This window comes from Salvelinus namaycush, chromosome 28, assembly GCF_016432855.1.
Source record: "Salvelinus namaycush isolate Seneca chromosome 28, SaNama_1.0, whole genome shotgun sequence".
In the NCBI taxonomy this organism is placed as follows: domain Eukaryota; kingdom Metazoa; phylum Chordata; class Actinopteri; order Salmoniformes; family Salmonidae; genus Salvelinus; species Salvelinus namaycush.
In genome coordinates this window covers 15,339,431-15,358,927 of record NC_052334.1, presented here as the reverse complement: position 1 = coordinate 15,358,927, position 19,497 = coordinate 15,339,431, and the positions used below count along the sequence as shown (strand labels likewise).

At 44.3% G+C, this 19,497-nt stretch overlaps 1 protein-coding gene across 1 annotated transcript; it reads left to right on the top strand.

The window, feature by feature from the left end:
• The first annotated feature begins 669 nt into the window (after positions 1–669).
• Positions 670–1,479, top strand: gjb9a (gap junction protein beta 9a). Its single transcript, XM_038966996.1, has one exon. It carries the CDS (start codon positions 670–672, stop codon positions 1,477–1,479), a length of 810 nt encoding a protein of 269 aa, XP_038822924.1.
• Positions 1,480–19,497: the final 18,018 nt, after the last annotated feature.

Genomic DNA, 19,497 nt, shown 5'->3' with positions numbered 1-19,497 from the left:
AACAGTAAATATATAATTAATAGTCTGAGTGGATGTGGGAGACATAAAATACAATGGTATCATTTTACATGATGGCGTCATTACTGACATAATGGAAAAGTACGTGTTCCATTTTTATTATTTACATAAGGACTACAGTTTCAAAATTGATTGCTGTGCTTCGAAGCTCTAAAAGCATTTAGAGCAGATAAATCCTATCAGAAGGTAGATTAGTTTAATCTCCATGGACCAATTAAAGAGGACATAACACAAAACCATATACACATACCGTAGGCCATTTAGGTCTTGTTAGATTCATGAAATGATGAGTCAAGAATTTAATTATCTAACTTCCCTTCATTGAAAGTGTGCTGGTTTTACAATAAATGGACTTCCTCTATTGTAAATAAACTAGGTGTGGTTTCTTCATGGACATTTTAGTGTTGAATTTAGTAATGTCAATGCCTACACTGCTTTGTGAAGACTCACAGAGTAGCAAGCGAGAACTAATGCCATCACACAGAAAATAATGTGTTTAACTGCACTGAAAAGGATTGAAGATTGGCCATGTCAGTGTCTTTGTGGTCAGGATTAGTCTATGTATTTATTTAATTTATGACAGATTTGTTTTAACCCTGTGTGTGACCATATTGCCTTGTGACTGACTTCTGTGTTTGACAGGCCACAGGGATGAACTGGTCAGCACTAGAGAGCCTACTCAGCGGGGTCAACAAGTACTCCACCGTGTTTGGACGTGTGTGGCTGTCCATGGTGTTTGTGTTCCGTGTCATGGTGTTCGTGGTTGCCGCCCAGCGTGTGTGGGGAGACGAGAGCAAGGACTTTGTGTGCAACACCAGGCAGCCCGGCTGCACCAACGTCTGTTACGACAGCATCTTCCCCATCTCACACATCCGCCTGTGGGCCCTCCAGCTCATCTTCGTCACCTGTCCATCTCTCATGGTCATGGCTCACGTCAAGTATCGCGAGGGGAAGGATTCAAAGTATGCTTCCCAGCACCAGGGCTCTCACCTGTACGCCAACCCAGGGAAGAAACGTGGAGGCCTGTGGTGGACCTACCTGGTCAGCCTGATCTTCAAGGCCGTGGTTGACGCAGCCTTCCTTTACATTCTCTACTATATCTACCATGGCTATGACATGCCACGTCTCTCCAAGTGTGCCCTGGAGCCTTGCCCAAACACAGTGGACTGCTACATATCCAGGCCCACGGAGAAGAAGATCTTCACCATCTTCATGGTGGTCTCCTCAGCCGTCTGCATCTTCATGTGCATCCTGGAGATGTTCTATCTGTTGGGCAAGCGGTTACAAAAGGTGTTCAAAGTACGGCAGGCCAACAAGAGACTTCTCTTCGCTGAGTGCCATGAGGTGACCAACATCACTCCGCCGAGGTCATTGTATATCAGGGTAGATCCAACTATTGGGAGCCAGCAGAACATCAGCAGACAGAAGAAGGCAGAGGAGGCTGCTGCCACAAGTCTGTAGTCCTGATCTGTTTGATTTTGGTGCATATAGCACTGACTTTGCTGAGAGCTACTTTACTGAGGAAAAATGTACTTAGATATGTGGTTGTCCCACCTAGCTATCTAAAGATGAATGCACTAACTGTAAATCGCTCTGGATAAGAGCGTCTGCTAAATGACTAAAATGTAAATCCATATTGCACTGACTTTGGGGGTAGCTACTTTATGGAGGAAAAATATACTTACTATGACTGAGATATATGGTTGTCCCACCTAGATATATTAAGATGAATGCACTAACTGTACATTTTGCTCTATACTGGAGCATTTTGGATTTGAGATCAAGTATTTTATATGAAGCGACAGTACAGAATGTACCGCTTAGAAATGAAAGCTCTTTATATATCTAGTCCCTCCGTTTGAAGACGTCATAAGTATTTGGACAAATTCACTTATAGTGTATTAAAGTAGTCAAAAGTTTAGTATTTGGTCCCATATTACCAGCAGGCAATGACTACATCAAGCTTGTTGGATGCATTTGCAGTTTGTTTTGGTTGTGTGTTATGTTTTTCCCAATAGATACTTAATAGTCAATTATAATTGTATTTCTAAGTGAGTAAATGAGATGTCTCCCGGGTGGCGCAGTGGTCTAGGGCACTGCATCGCAGTGCTAGCTGCGCCACCAGAGTCTCTGGGTTCGCGCCCAGGCTGTATGCACTCTACTGTAAGTCGCTCTGGATAAGAGCGTCTGCTAAATGACTAAAATGTAAATGTTTCTGAACATTTCTAAATGAATCCTGATAATGCAATGATTAACAAAAATCATGAATGAATCATGAAAATTTACAGGTGAGAAAATTACAGAGGCTATACAAAACATGCTAACTACTCACCATTCCCAAGATGAAATCAAATCAAATATTATTTGTCACATGCTTCGTAAACAACAGGTGTAGACTAACAGTGAAATTCTTACTTACAGGCCCTTCCCAACAATGCAGAGAGAAAAATATATAAAAATAATAACACAAGGAATAAATACACAATGAGTAACAATAACTTTATATACACGGGGTACCAGTAGCAAGTCGATGTGCAGGGGTACGGGGTTATTGTTGGAGATATGTACATACTGTATAGGTAGGGGTGAAGTAACTAGGCAACAGGATAGATAATAAACAGTAGCAGCAGCATATGTGATGAGTCAAATGAGTTAGTGCAAAGAGGGTCAATGCAGTCCGGGTAGCTATTTGGTTAACTATTTAGTAGTCTTATGGCTTAGGGGTAGAAGCTGTTCAGGGTCCTATTGGTTCCAGACTTGGTGCATCGGTACCGCTTGCCATGTGGTAGCAGAGAGAACAGTCTATGACTTGGGTGGCTGGAGTCTTTGACGATTTATAGGGCACCGTTCGGTATAGAGGTCCTGGATGGCAGAGAGCTTGGCTCCAGTTTTGTACCTGGCCATACGCACTACCCTCTGTAACGACTTGCATTCAGATGACAAGCAGGATACTTCACAATTCATTCATGATTATAGATAACCATGGTAGCATCCATATTAATGTAAAAGTGACACCAAAATGGCACAAGACATTATACTCCATTCAGTTCCTATTGGGCAAAACACAATCCAAAACAAACTGCAAATGCACAGGTCGGATTAATGCAGGGGCTTACTGGCGCTGTAGCCCCTTGGCCCAGGCACGAGGCAGCAATTTAAAAATACATTATTATACATATATATATATATATATATATATATATATATTAGTACCAGTCAAAAGTTTGGACACACCCACACCAGTCCAGGGTTTTTCTTTATTTGTAATATTTTATACATTGTAGAAAAATAGTGAAGACATCAAAACTATGAAATAACACAAATGGAATCATGTAGTAACCAAAAAAGTGTTAAATATATCAAAATCAATTTTATATTTGCGATTCTTCAAAGTAGCCACCCTTTGCTTTGATGACCGCTTTGCACACCCTATTTGACCAAGAAGGAGAGTGATGGTTTGAGATGAGTCGGACCGCAGAGTGAAGGAAAAGCAGCCAACAAGTGCTCAGCATATGTGGGAACTCCTTCAAGACTGTTGGAAAAGCATCCAGGTGAAGCTGGTTGAGAGAATGCAAAGAGTGTTCAAAGCTGTCATCAAAGCAAAGGATAGCTATTTGAAGAATCTCAAATATATTTTGATTTGTTTAAGACTCTTTTGGTTACTACATGATTCTATATGTGCTATTTTACAGTTTTGATGCCTTCACTATTATTCTACAATGTAGAAAATAGTAAAAATAAAGAAAAACCCTTGAATGAGTAGGTGTTTGAAAACTTTTGACCGGTAGGGTAAATATATAGTATATATTCTTTCACTTCAACCGCTAACCACAGGAAGATTCAGGAGCCCGCTCTCAATGAGTGTAGACAGCCTGCTACTGCCTGCTGCCGCTTTGCTAATTGTCAGATGAGGAGAGGAGGTAGGGGGCCCACATGGGTAACTTGGGGGGCCTACCTTGATTGGGTAACTGATTAATAATTTGTATAATAAATTTGTATAACTGCATAATAAATAAAGGTGACTGGTCAATTGTGTGAGTCAGGGGCTGGGCCCAAGCCTGCAGGGGGCTCACTCCTGAATCTAGCTTGGAAAGACAGTACCGTGCAGTATCGAAGAGTCCTCACTGCTGTTCGATCATCCTATTTTCCCAACTTAATTTAGGAAAATAAGAACAATCCAAAATATATTTTTGATACTGTCGCAAAGCTAACTAAAAAGCAGCATTCCCCAAGAGAGGATGGCTTTCACTTCAGCAGTGATACATTCATGAATTTCTTTGACGAGAAGCAAATTACGGACTTAATCTGCGTATTCCTCCAAAGCTCAGTTGTCCTGAGTCTGCACAACTCTGCCAGGACCTAGGATCAAGGGAGACACTCAAGTTTTTTAATACTAAATCTCTTGACACATTGATGAAAATAATCATGGCCTCTAAACCGTCAAGCTGCATAATGGACCCTATTCCAACTAAACTACTGAAAGAGCTGCTTTCTGTGCTTGGCCCTCCTATGTTGAACATAATGAACGGCTCTCTGTCTACCGGATGTGTACAAACTCACTAAAAGTGGCAGTAATAAAGCCTCTCTTGAAAAAGCTAAACCTTGACCCAGAAAATATAAAAAACTAATGGCCTATATCGAATCTCCCATTCCTATCAATTTTTTTTGAAAAAGCTGTTGCGCAGCAACTCACTGCCTTCCTGAAGACAAACAATGTATACGAAATGCTTCAGTCTGGTTTTAGACCCCATCATAGCACTGAGACTGCACTTGTGAAGGTGGTAAATGACCTTTTAATGGCGTCAGACCGAGGCTCTGCATCTGTCCTCGTGCTCCTAGACCTTAGTGCTGCTTTTGATACCATCGATCACCACATTTTTTTGGAGAGATTGGAAACCCAAATTGGTCTACACGGACAAGTTCTGGCCTGCTTTAGATCTTATCTGTCGGAAAGATATCAGTTTGTCTCTGTGGCTGGTTTGTCCTCTGACAAATCAACTGTAAATTTCGCTGTTCCTCAAGGCTCCGTTTTAGGACCACTGTTGTTTTCACTATATATTCTACCTCTTGATGATGTCATTCGGAAGCATAATGTTAACTTTCACTGCTATGCGGACGACACACAATTGCACATTTTGATGAAACATGGTGAAGCCCCAAAATTGCCCTCCCTGGAAGCCTGTGTTTCAGACAGAAGGAAGTGGATGGCGGCAAATGTTCTACTTTTAAACTCAGACAAAACAGAGATGCTTGTTCTAGGTCCCAAGAAACAAAGAGCTCTTCTGTTGAATCTGACAATTAATCTTGATGGTTGTACAGTCGTCTCGAATAAAACTATGAACGACCTCGGCGTTACTCTGGACCCTGATCTCTCTTTTGACGAACATATCAAGATTGTTTCAAGGACAGCTTTTTTCCATCTACGTAACATTGCAAAAATCTGAAACTTTCTGTCCAAAAATGATGCAGAAAAACTAATCCATTCTTTTGTCACTTCTAGGTTAGACAACAGCAATGCTCTACTTTCCGGCTACCCGGATAAAGTACTAAATTAACTTCAGTTAGTGCTAAACACGGCTGCTAGAATCTTGACTAGAACCAAAAAAGTTGATCATATTACTCCAGTGCTAGCCTCTCTACACTGGCTTCCTGTTAAGGCAAGGGCTGATTTCAAGGTTTTACTGCTGACCTACAAAGCATTACATGGGCTTGCTCCTACCTATCTTTCCGATTTGGTCCTGCCGTACATACCTACACGTACGCTACGGTCACAAGACGCAGGCATCCTAACTGTCCCTAGAATTTCCAAGTAAACAGCTGGAGGCAGGGCTTTCTCCTATAGAGCTCCATTTTCATGGAATGGTCTGCCTATCCATGTGAGAGACGCAGACTCGGTCTCGACCTTTAAGTCTTTATTGAAGACTCATCTCTTCAGTGGGTCCTATGATTGAGTGTAGTCTGGCCCAGGAGTGTGAAGGTGAACGGAAAGGCACTGGAGCAACGAACCACCCTTGCTGTCTCGGTTCCCCTCTCTCCACTGGGACCCACTAGGACTCTGCCTCAAACGCTATTACAGGGGCTGGGTCACTGGCTTACTGGTGCTCTTCCATGCCATCCCTAACAGGGGTGCGTCACTTGAGTGGGTTGAGTCACAGACGTGATCTTCCTGTCCGGGTAGGCCCCCCCACCCCCCCACCCACCTTGAGTTGTGCCGTGGGGGAGATCTTCGTGGGCTATACTCGGCCTTGTCACAGGATGGTCAGTTGGCGGTTGAAGATATCCCTCTAGTGGTGTGAGGGCTGTGCTTTGGCAAAGTGGGTGGGGTTATATCCTGCCTGTTTGGCCCTGTCCGGGGGTATTGTCAGACAGGGCCACGGTGTCTCCTGACCCCTCCTGTCTCAGCCTCTAGTATTTATGCTGCAATAGTTTATGTGTCGGGGGGCTAGGGTCAGTCTGTTATATCTGGAGTATTTCTCCTGTCTTATCCGGTGTCCTGTGTGAATTTAAGTATGCTCTCTCTAATTCTCTCTCTCTCTCTCTCTTTCCTTCTTTCTTTCTTTCTCTCTCTCTCTCGGAGGACCTGATCCCTAGGACCATGCCTCAGGACTACCTGGCCTGATGACTCCTTGCTGTCCCCAGTCCACCTGGTCGTGCTGCTGCTCCAGTTTCAACTGTTCTGCCTGCGGCTATGGAACCCTGACCTGTTCACCGGACATGCTACCTGTCCCAGACCTGCTGTTTTCAACTCTCTAGAAACAGCAGGAGCGGTAGAGATACTCTGAATGATCGGCTATGAAAAGCCAACTGACATTTACTCCTGAGGTGCTGACCTGTTGCACCCTCTACAACCACTGTGATTATTATTATTTGACCCTGCTGGTCATCTATGAACATTTGAACATCTTGGCCATGTTCTGTTATAATCTCCACCCGGCACAGCCAGAAGAGGTCTGGCCACCCCTCATAGCCTGGTTCCTCTCTTGGTTTCTTCCTAGGTTCTGGCCTTTCTAGGGAGTTTTTCCTAGCCACCGTGCTTCTACACCTGAATTGCTTGCTGCTTGAGGTTTTAGGCTGGGTTTCTGTACAGCACTTTGTGACATCAGCTGATGTAAGAAGGGCTTTATAAATAAATTTGATTGACTTACGTTTTTGATTTTATTATAATGTAATTTTTTTCCAACCACAGAAGCCCGCTCTAAATGTTCAAAATATAATTTAGACCGAGACGATCAATAGTTTATAAACATTTTTTTTTATCACAAGCACATACAGGTATCTGCCAAAATTAAGGAAACACCAACATAAAGTGTCAGGAAGGCTGCAGTTTGGGCAGCATGTGCGCCAAATATAGGCTACAGCTTGTTGCGTTGTGGCCCTAAACATATAATCCATAGAAGGTTTTGTAACCCCGGGGCCTATGATTTCTTAATCCGGTCCTGCAAATGCATTCAACAAGTTTGTTGTCACAAGCTTGATGTAGTTATAGTGTGCAATGAATATGGGACCAAATACTAAACTTTTGACTACTTGAATACACTTTAAGTGAATTTGTCCAAATACGTATGACATCTTCAAATGGGGGGACTACTGTGGGTACATAAAGTGCTTTCATTTCTAAATGGTAAAACAGATACTGCATGTATGAAACTGCCCTCAAATATGAGGTGACATTCTGTACTGTCGCCAATATGACCAATATGTATAGAGTCAGATTTAGAATTTTAGCTTCACTGTCCAAATACATACAGGGGTGAAAATGTGTGTATTTTTTAAGATATATATGCAGTATATTTTTTGTTGTTGTAATAATTAAGGCACTGTCCGTAACCCCTAACTCTATGTAGAGGGCTTAGTAGTAGGCTAGGTCAGGTCTAGTCCCCAATGAAAATTGAAGTATAGAATATCAAAGGAAACCTGTTTCCAACCTATTCAATTGAATATTTATTGTGCGCATGACTCAAAGGCTGATGGCCATAACAAAGGCAACGACACCCACTCTCAGTCATTTTGAAATGTGCAATGTTCACCTCACTCACTCAGAACACCATGCAAATGAAATCACCTCTCACTCTTCTACAAAAAGGAATTTGCATTGCCACCACAGACAATTCAATACCCTTTTCCTGCTGTATGCTTTACACGATATAAAGGCAACAACCTTTATACAATTCAAAAGGTCACAACAATCTTTGCACGGTTCAAAAGCTACAACAAAAATTATTAAACAGATCAATTTAAAAGCTCTCCCTTTTCTGAAATCCTCTCTTTTTACTCTCTCTCTCACTGGTTCTATCCCCGTCTGCGTTCTAAAGCCTCAGCCCACACTGTCTCTCTCTCTCACTGGTTCTATCCCCGTCTGCGTTCTAAAGCCTCAGCCCACACTGTCTCTCTCTCTCACTGGTTCTATCCCCATCTGCGTTCTAAAGCCTCAGCCCACACTGTCTCTCTCTCTCACTGGTTCTATCCCCGTCTGCGTTCTAAGCCTCAGCCCACACTGTCTCTCTCTCTCACTGGTTCTATCCCCGTCTGCGTTCTAAAGCCTCAGCCCACACTGTCTCTCTCTCTCAGCTAAAACGCCTTTTAAAATAGCACACTCCATCCACAGCACAGCACATTGCCTGCCTTAACGTTACATAAGTGACACCTGTTGCCCTTTTACTTGTACTTCCCTCCTACAATTCCATTTCTCCATTATCAACACACCCTCTCCCTCACTCTATTCTTCCCTCTGTCATCTAACCACAATAACAATTTCCTTTAGTGCTCTCTCGTTGCCATGCTTATTGTCCCTCATTCTAGTATGGTCTGATCCCACTGGGCACAGATGTCTATTCCACGTTGGTTCAACGTTATTTCATTGAAACGACGTGGAAACAATGTCGATTCAACAAGTGTAGCACCTGGCAGATATTCTACTGCATGATTCACCCACTCGGTTACACCCACTCATGCAGTGTCCTAGTTGGCTACATATCACACTGTAGAAACAAGCACACAGCATGCACCCCCACATACTCCTTGAAAAAATTGAGTGAGAAAATAAACATGTTTAATCTGAAAAAATGTCATTTCTTTATTCTCTAATGATAATAGTAAATACTACAGTATTTTATTTGCATAAACCTTACCCATTCCTCCATATCGCAATTTTTGCCACACAAAATTGAGAATCCTAAATTTCAAGTATAGACCATATATTGTGTTCCCTACAGTTTATAGAAAGAGAAGAAGCTCTGAACTATCTGTTCAGACCTACCCACAAGTTTATAGAAAACCACATAAGTTCTGAACTATCTGTTCAGACCTACCCACAAGTTTATAGAAAACCACATAAGTTCTGAACTATCTGTTCAGGCCTACCTACCTAGAGGTTATGGAAAATGTGCTCTTTTAGTATCTCTCCAATAGGTTTCCAGAAGGAGAAAGCCTCCACTTCTATGTCAATTATAATAAAACAAAAACACTATAGTAAATGCTACAGTAGTGTCCGCTAAAACACTACAGTAAAAAATACAGTATAGTAGAGTCCACAAAAACAGTGAATACTGCAGTATACAACAATCCACAAAAAAACACTACATTAATTACTATGGTGTATACTACAGTATTCTTTTACCACAGTATTTATACTATAGTTACCTGTAAATATATAGCACATCAATGATGTCGCTCTTGCTGCTGGTGAGTCTCTGATACACCTCTACGCAGACGACACCATTCTGTATACTTCTGGCCCTTCTTTGGACACTGTGTTAACAACCCTCCAGACGAGCTTCAATGCCATACAACTCTCCTTCCGTGGCCTCCAATTGCTCTTAAATACAAGTAAAACTAAATGCACGCTCTTCAACCGATCGCTGCCTGCACCTGCCCGCCCGTCCAGCATCACTACTCTGGACGGTTCTGACTTAGAATATGTGGACAACTACAAATACCTAGGTGTGTGGTTAGACTGTAAACTCTCCTTCCAGACTCACATCAAACATCTCCAATCCAAAGTTACATCTAGAATTGGCTTCCTTTTTCGCAACAAAGCATCCTTCACTCATGCTGCCAAACATACCCTCGTAAAACTGACCATCCTACTGATCCTCGACTTCGGCAATGTCATTTACAAAAGCCTCCAATACCCTACTCAATAAATTGGATGCAGTCTATCACAGTGCCATCCATTTTGTCACCAAAGCCCCATATACTACCCACCACTGCGACCTGTACGCTCTCGTTGGCTGGCCCTCGCTTCATACTCGTCGACAAACCCACTGGCTCCAGGTCAAGGGGTCTGAATACACTGTATACCATAGTATACTATAGTATTTTTTCATGTGGGTTGTCATGCCAATGGACTTGGCAAGAGCACAAACAGATCTGGGACCAGGCTAATATAGAGAGCCTTCAGAAAGTAGCCACGCCCCTCGACTTATTCCACATTGTTGTGTTACAGCCTGAATAAAAGCGAAAACATGTTTTTAGAAATGTTTGCTAACTTTTTGAAATGAAATACAGAAATATCTTTGTAGTGACTGGGTGTATTGATACACCATCGAAAGTGCAATGAATAACTTCACCATGCTCAAACGGATATTCAATGTCTGCTTTAAAAATGCTTTAAAAAAAAATTCTACCAATAGGTGCCCTTCTTTGCGAGGCATTGGAAAACCTAACTGGTCATTGTGGCTAAATCTGTGTTTGAAATTCACTGCTCGACTGAGGGACCTTACAGATAATTATATGTGTGGGTTACAGAGATGAGGTAGTTATAAAAAATCATGTTAAACACTATTATTGCACATGGAGTGAGTCCATGGAACTTATGTGACTTGTTAAGCAAATTTTACTCCTGGACTTATTTACACTTGCCATAAAAAAGGGTTGGAATACTTATTGACTCAAGACATTTCTGTCACGGTTTTCTTCGTCCTCCTCATCTGACGAGGAGTAAGAAATGTCGGACCAATGCGCAGCGTGGTATGTGTCCATAATATATTTTAATGAAACAAACGAACACAGAAACAAAACAATACAAACTGAAACAGTTCCGTGTGGGACAAACACTGACACGGAAAATAACCACCCACGAAACCCAGGTGAAAAAAGGCTACCTCAGTATGAGTCTCAATCAGAGACAACTAACGACACCTGCCTCTGATTGAGAATCATACCAGGCCAAACAAAAAAACCAACATAGAAAAACGAACATAGATAACCCACCCAACTCACGCTCTGACCACTCTAAAACAAAGAAATAACAAAAGAACTAGGGTCAGAACGTGACAGTACCCCCCCCCCCAAGGTGAAGACTCCGGCCGCAAAACCTGAACCTATAGGGGAGGGTCTGGGTGGGCATCTGTCCGCGATGGCGGCTCTGGCGCGGGACGTGGACCCCACTCCACCATAGTCCGCTTTAGTGGCGTCCTTTGAGCGGCGACCTTGGACTGGCAACCCTACTAAAAGGGCCCCTCTGGACAGGAGGAAGACTCAGGCGGCGCTGGACAGGAGGAAGACTCAGGCGGCGCTGGACAGGAGGAAGACTCAGGCGGCGCTGGACAGGAGGAAGACTCTGGCGGCGCTGGACAGGAGGAAGACTCTGGCGGCGCTGGACAGGAGGAAGACTCTGGCGGCGCTGGACAGGAGGAAGACTCTGGCGGCGCTGAGCAGGCGGGAGCACCTGTAGTGCGGAGACGGAGAGACAGCCTGGTGCGGGGGGCTGCCACCGGAGGGCTGGTGCGTGGAGGTGGCACCGGATAGACCGGAACGTGAAGGCGCACTACAGGTCTCGAGCACCGAGCCTGCCCAACCCTACCTGGCTGAATGCTCCCCGTAGCCAAGCCAGTGCGGCTAGGTCGAGTAGGCCGCACTGGGCTGTGCTGGCGAACCGGGGACACCATGCGTAGGGCTGGTGCCATGTACCCCGGCCCGAGGAGACGCACTGGAGACCAGATGCGTTGAGCCGGCTTCATGGCACCTGGCTCGATGCCCACTCTAGCCCAGCCGATACGAGGCGCTGCTATGTACCGCACCGGGCTATGCCTGCTCACCGGGGACACCGTGCGCCTCATAACACAGTGCCTGCCCGATCCCTCTCTCCAAGGTAAGCACGGGGAGTTGGCTCAGGTCTCCTACCTGGCTTAGCCACACTCCCCGTGTGCCCCCCCAAGACATTTTTGGGGCTGCCTCTCTGGCTTCCAGCCGCGCTTACGTGCAGCCTCCTCATACCACCGCCTCTCCGCGTTCGCTGCCTCCACCTCAGCTTTGGGGCGGCGATACTCTCCAGCCTGTGCCCAGGGTCCCTTGCCGTCCAGAATCTCCTCCCAGGTCCAAGAGTCCTGCGATCGCTGCTGCTGCTGCTGCTGCTTTTGCCCGTTACCACACTGCTTGGTCCTTTGTTGGTGGGTGGTTCTGTCACGGTTTTCTTCGTCCTCCTCTTCATCTGACGAGGAGTAAGAAATGTCGGACCAATGCGCAGCGTGGTATGTGTCCATAATATATTTTAATGAGACAAACGAACACAGAAACAAAACAATAAGTGAAATACAAACCGAAACAGTTCCGTGTGGGACAAACATTGACACGGAAAATAACCACCCACGAAACCCAGGTGAAAAAAGGCTACCTAAGTATGATTCTCAATCAGAGACAACTAACGACACCTGCCTCTGATTGAGAATCATACCAGGCCAAACGAAAAAACCAACATAGAAAAACGAACATAGATAACCCACCCAACTCACGCTCTGACCACACTAAAACAAAGAAATAACAAAAGAACTAGGGTTAGAACGTGACAATTTCAGCTTTTCATTTTTAATTAATTTGAAAAAATATATATATAATTTCATTTTGACATTATGGGATATTGTGTATAGTGACAAAAAATCTCAATGTAATTCATTTTAAATTCATGCACAACAAAATGGAAACAGTAAAGGGGTGTGAATACATTCTGAAGGCACTGTAGAATAGATATTCTCAATAATAATCCTTAGCAGAATCAATCAATTATGCAATAACCACGTCTGGTGTGTTTGAAGCACACCGAAGCCACAATATTCATGATTATGAGAGATCCTCATTGCATGAACATGTGCTGTGTATTTTTTTAATGTCGTGCCCTGTCAAACGTACACTGGAGAAGTCTCCTTCCTCAAGATGCTCAAACAAAAGGTTGATGTCATCTCTGTCATTCAATGTGCCAGAGCTCAATGTCAACTGTGCCACTTATTTGGGTTGGGGGAACAATGATTCCTTCTTCAAACAAAAAGACTAAAAAAAAAGAACAGTGGCGCATATGAGTGAGTGACACAGTAATGGTATTGAGAGGTTAGTCGCCCAGACAAACACTGTGGCTGTGATGAAAGGCCATTCGTATACTATTAGCCTGGGTACTAGTCTGTTCAATGAAAAGGAAAAGGAGCAAAGCTCGCTCAACATTAAAAATGCATTGTAATATTCAAGCAAGGTTTAAAGATGAGTGTTCCGGCCTTCAATTCTTTCCATACTAGTCTGTTTGTGCAATCATGCCACTCCTTGTCATGTTTGGAATGGCAAGGAGTGGCAAGATGGCACAAACAAACCCAATGAACTACTACTCAGACACAAACACAACAGTTTGTCTGTCAGCCTCCTCAGATGTGGGTACTGATCCTCGTGTGAATTATAGCTGACATACAAATTAACTATTAATTACGACAGCCCCCACCCCATTATCACATCCACTGCCACCTCACTGGCCTGGTTCACAATGATCTAATTAATTTTGCCTGAAATAGATAGACAGAGCCCTACATTTCTGCAATAGAGGGGTGTCGCCCTTGGATGTATTCACTTGCAGTGGTAAAAGAAAAATGTAGAAAAAATAAATGTGGGGCTTACTTTTCCCAACAGACAAAATGCAGGTGACACAGAATCCCCATTAGAGCCACCAAGTCAAGGTATTTATTTGCACATTTATGCATTTCAACAACAAGTTGTACATAAAAGCTTTACAATAGCTCCCTTTATGTATATGCATCACTTAGTATTATACACCATCAAGAATCAGGCAAGGTAGGCTACTGTAGATCAATAGTTAACTGCAAGAAATCTTCATAGCTTTACAATGCAACATTTATTTCAGAGCACTTTATTATATATTTGGCAAAAAATGTTTATTTAACCTTTATTTAACTAGGCAAGCCAGTTAAGAACAAATTCTTATTTACAATGACGGCCTACCCCGGCCAAACCCTTACCCGGGCGACGCTGGGAAATGATAAAATATACCAAATATACCAATGATAAAATATACCACATTCACTCATGATTTTCATTTATACAAGACCCAATCAACACTTTTCATAAATGAAATATACTGAAAAACAGTAACACCTGCTCTTTCCATGACATACTGACCAGGTGAATCCAGGATAAAGCTATGATCCCTTATGGGTGTCACTTGTTAAATTAAGCCATGAAACAATTGAGACATGGATTGTGTATGTGTGCCATTCAGAGGCTGCATGGGTAAAGACAAATAATCAAGAACTGCAACGCTGCTGGGTTTTTCACACTCAACAGTTTCCCATGTGTATCAAGAATGGTCTACCCCCCAAAGGACATCCAGCCAACTTGACACAACTGTGGGAAGCAATGGAATCAACATGGGCCCGCATCCCTGTGGAACGCTTTCGACACCTTGAAGAGTCCATGCTCCGACGAATTAAGGCTGTTCTAGGTAAAAATTGGATGCGCAACTCAAAATTAGGAAGGTGTTTCTAATGTTTTGTACACTCAGTGTATATAGCAAATGTGTAGGCATGTCTAACAATCAGATTAAACATAAATACTGTAAATGAAAATCCAACAGTATTTCAATATCAATCAACTTGACAAATTATATGTAACTTATTTGATGCAACAGAAAATATATTAAATAAAGCAACTGTAGAAGGAGAATTCTTCAATTTTGCTTATATGGCAATATAAATCTATGAAGAATGAAGCTCTTATTAAGGTTGTATTTACTATGACTATCTTTACTTAAATGAAGCATGAATACCAAAACGTATGACTGAATCAATTGGTTATGGTGTTAAAAACCTTAAAAACTCATTTAGAATTTAATCAAAAGAATGTCACAGGCTGCCTTAATCACTGTGAGATCAACAACTATGAACCAGACTCAGACTTTGGATGTGTCCCAAATGGCACCCTATTCCCAATGGGTCCTGGTCAAAAGCAGTGAATTATGTAGGGAATAGGGTGCCATGTGAGACGCAGCCAGTGTGTCTCTCCTCTCACACCTCTGTGTGGGTTGAGGAGTATGAAGAGGATGAAGACGAAGATGAAGAGGATGACGTGTCTTTTTTACTCGTCTGACGAGTGGAACCTTCAGCAGCCCTGAACTGCCAGGTAACCTTCCTCGGTTGATCGGTTACAGGGACTGTAATTTCCTCTGTCACTGGCTCTGTCACTGGTTTCACTTCCTCACAGAATAGATCAGACAACACTTCCTGCTCTAGTTCCTCCCACAGATCCCATGTCGGTTGTTTGATTGGTTTAGACTTAGAGCCGGACTCGGACTCATCAGAATCCCAGTCACTGTCTCCAACCATGGAGCCGAGCACAAAGTCCACTCCGGATCCGCTGTCATCGGAGGAGTCGGACCCCTTGGAACAACGAATAAAGGAAGAGTGGCCTTCTGTGGCAAGCAGATGACACTCAGGACCCGCCAGATACACAAAGCTATCTGTTGAGAGGAAGTCACTCTCCTCAACGTTGGGGCAGAGGGGTCTGGAAAGGGAGGTTGGGGGTGTAGACTCAGTGGGGAGAGAGGGGGGCTCCTCCTGTGCTAGTGAGACATCAGGGAGCACAGACACAGCCAGGTATACAAAACTATCTGTAGTGACAAACGGATCCAGGTCACTGCTGTCCAGGCCTGACTTCTTCCGTGGTATCTCATGTCTGGAGGGGGACAAGGGGAGTGGGGAGTCAGTGCCAGATATGATCTTAACACTCTTGTTCCTTGGTTTCAATTCTGCCTGGTTTAAAGGGGTGAAACCATCATGTAGATCTGGATTATCAGGCCCTTCATTGTTGGTGGATTGCATGTCACCCATTTCAGTGTCTTTCATCAAAGGTGCTTCTTCCTCAATTCCATATCCCTCACAGTGAGAGGAGATCTTTAAGAGTGATGGGTAGCACCACTGAAGCTCGGTGCTCTCCTCCCTCCCCCAGTCTTTAAATGCCACCTCGTCTTTATCCTGGTCCAGAGATGTGTTGCTCCCCAAGTCTGACTCAGTCAAGGGTCTGTCACTACCATCTGAGGCGTTGTCTTCCTGGCTGGTCTGACTGGGGTTGGACATGAAGACTCCACTTGAGTCTGACTCCAAGGTCAGGTTGAAATCAGGCGAACCATCTTCCTTGACATTTTTTGTCCCTGTTGAACACCCCATGGCAAAGAGTTCCAGGCTGGGTTTGGTACTGATCTGCTCAGGTTCAGAGACACTTCCAGAAACAACAGACTGCCCTGCTGTGAGCTGTGAAGCTTTCTTTCTCAGAGAATCTGTCAGACATTGTTCTGCTACAAGCTCCATTTCTACATCCTTAGCCCTTTTCTCCAGCTCCAGGAGAGAGAGTTCAGAAGCAGCACTAGAGGGTGGGTGAGATCCTCCAAACCCAGAAGGGGGTTTGAGCAGAGGCCAGTGCCTCAGAGAGCCAGTGGAAGACTCTGCATCCCCCCAGCCTTCATCCCACAGTGTGTTCACCATACCGAGCACCGTGTCCCACTCCTCCACCTCCTTCCCCTCAGCACCGCCACCTCTTGCTCCACCCTCCTGCTCCTTGCTTTCTGGATCTCCCTCCTTTATACATGACTCAGTGCCATTGCTGCTTCTACATTCTGGCTCCTCCCCTCCTTTCCCTTCCTTCTCTGGTTTTTGGAGAGGTTTTTTTGCAGAGAAGACCCTCCAATTTTCCAAGTGTTGCTCCTTCAAGGAGTAACCCACCCTACCCACCAACCCTATCAATTTACCCTGGTGCTCAGAGAAAGGGGTGAGGTGGGGAAGATTTTTTTTCTCCATGGCACTAAGCACCACCAGGGAGGGCAGAGGGGGAAGGATAGGAAAGTTATGGATTGCACCACCTTGTCTAACAGTTCTCTTCCTTACAATCAGCCTGCGAGGCCAGGTGGATTCCATAGGCTGGGGGCTCACAGCACGAGCAGGGGCAGGTCCTGGGGAAATCTGATCGAGCAAGAGGGGGGTAGTGTCACGGGATGGCTCTGGAGAGAAGGGAGAATCATTGTCAATGGCTGAGTCCAGTGCCTTCGTCCTCAGCGCAAAACCAAAAACCCCAACATTCTCCTCTTGAGACATAGAGCCCACTGAGTGGGATACCGCCCTTTTTTTCTCAATCTCTCCCCCTTTCTCATTCTTTCTTTCTGTTTCTCTGTCTCTTCCTCCTATCCTTCTGAGATCCTCTTGAACACATTGGAGTGCCGTGACAGAGAGCTGGGCGAGAGGGGGTTTGGGAGGGGGGTGACGAGGCTGAGAGGGGGGTGATTCTTCGAAGATGAAGCTCTGATACTGAAACGGAAGGGGCTTGGCTGGGGAGTAGAACACAGGGGTGTGACAGCCAGAGGAAAGGGGTGACCCAGAGAAGGGTGAGATCAGAGGGGAGGTCATGTTGTGTTGTGAGTAGAAAGGATTTAAGAAATTCTTCTCCATTACATCTCCAGATGAGAGTTCTAGATGCTCAAGATGTTTGGGGGGTGTTAGGACTTTCCAGGAGCGCTGGCCGCTGTCCCCTCTCTTGCCGCTGTCATGCTGGTGTTGATGTCTCTTGCCACTGGAGGAGGAATTTCCCCCAGGGGCTGACATCAAGGAGAAACTGGGGGACACTGACCTCCCCCCAAACCCCCCTGGGGAACGGCTGCTCTGGCCAGCTTCAACCAGCTTCAGCTGGTCAAATATCACCCTTTCGTCTAGCCTCCTACCCATGGAAGGTATGGGAGTTTTGGATCGTGCCTCGAACGTGATCATGTCCCCGCAAGCACCTACCCCTAGGTTGCCGTTGCTGGAGAAGTTGTTGTCCTGGCCTCCCCTGGAGGTTATGGTGCTCTGAGCAGAGCCATGGTCAATCTGTTCATTGATACACATGGTGTCGTAGATGGAGCGCTGGGGGATGTAACCGTCCTCATTGTAGCCATCCCCATCCACACTCTTCTCCAGGCAGCAGGAGCTCTGCCTGCAGCAACCCGGTCGACTAAGAGGCTTGCCCATAGTGTTCTATCCACCACCAGCAAAAATTACTGTCAGTAAATGTTCCAAAAAGAGTAGTCTAAAAAGAGGTGGTAATTGAAATATACTAGATATAAAAGAAGTGCAGTGAGACAACTTAAAAATGAGTATGATGCATGTCAGCTCATTCCTTTTCATCATGCAATAGTCAATTACAAATATGAGAAATATTCAGATTGAGTGCCATCTGTAAAGTCTATTAAAACTGCCTCTCTCTCTCTCCGCTCAATAATACCAGTAGAGGAGCTCGGAGAAATTATTTTTGTCATAGAGGCATATTCAAGAACAATTTTGCTCGATTGCTCTGACAGAACTGCAGCCAACACAAAAACAGATTTGCAAAGGTGTTGAATAGAGTTGCAGCCTCAAAAAAATAACACACGACTTCAACATGATGCTGGGTAACTCACTGTTCTCTCTGTGTTGGTCCATTCAGAACCCCCAAAGTATTTCCCTTTGTCTATCTCCGCATCGCCTTCTCCTCATACTAGTCTCTGCTGTCATCAATTTCAACTGTCCCCATCAATAAATTAGTCAAAAACTTGTCATTGCCATGGCAGCTGATTAATCCATCTCTTTGCTTGCTTGCGCTCCAGAATACATCATTTCTGAAATGAAGAAACTAAAGGTTTAAGAAACCATGTAAAGCATCCATCTGCTCAGAGGCACTGATTATTTGACAAATGGTCTCTTATTTGAACACCAACGCAAGCCACCCCCTTCTTCTCTCTCACCCGCTCTCCATCTCTCGCCCTCACACACTTGCAGATTCCCCTCCCCCATGTTTCTAAGGCTGCTTCAGAGATTTCTATTAAAGACAAACTTTTTCTCTTTTTTCTTTCTCTCCGTCCTCTTTTCACTCCATTTAGGTATGACCTCTGTGGGCTTTGATGTCGTCCCCAGACATGAATCAGCAGGGGAAATCAGACGGCTCTAAAGACGTGGTGAAAAGAAAGACAGTCACAGCTTCATCATCTCCGTCTCACACAGGTGATGCATGTGACATTGACATAATGATATCCTTGAAATGACATCATTTGAAACGGGTATAGCAAACAAAACATGTTCTGTTATATAACCACTTTCAATGTGTTTGGCTTGGCTGAGAGATACATGAGGATAAAGCCTGCAGTTTCTTTTACCTGCCTCTCTCTCCCACACAAACTCTTCTTCGCTCAGCACACTCAATCCCCCAGTACCA

Coding starts and splice junctions, on each gene's coding strand:
- gjb9a (XM_038966996.1), top strand. CDS start 670: ATGAACTGGTCAGCACTAGAGAGCCTACTCAGCGGGGTCAACAAGTAC.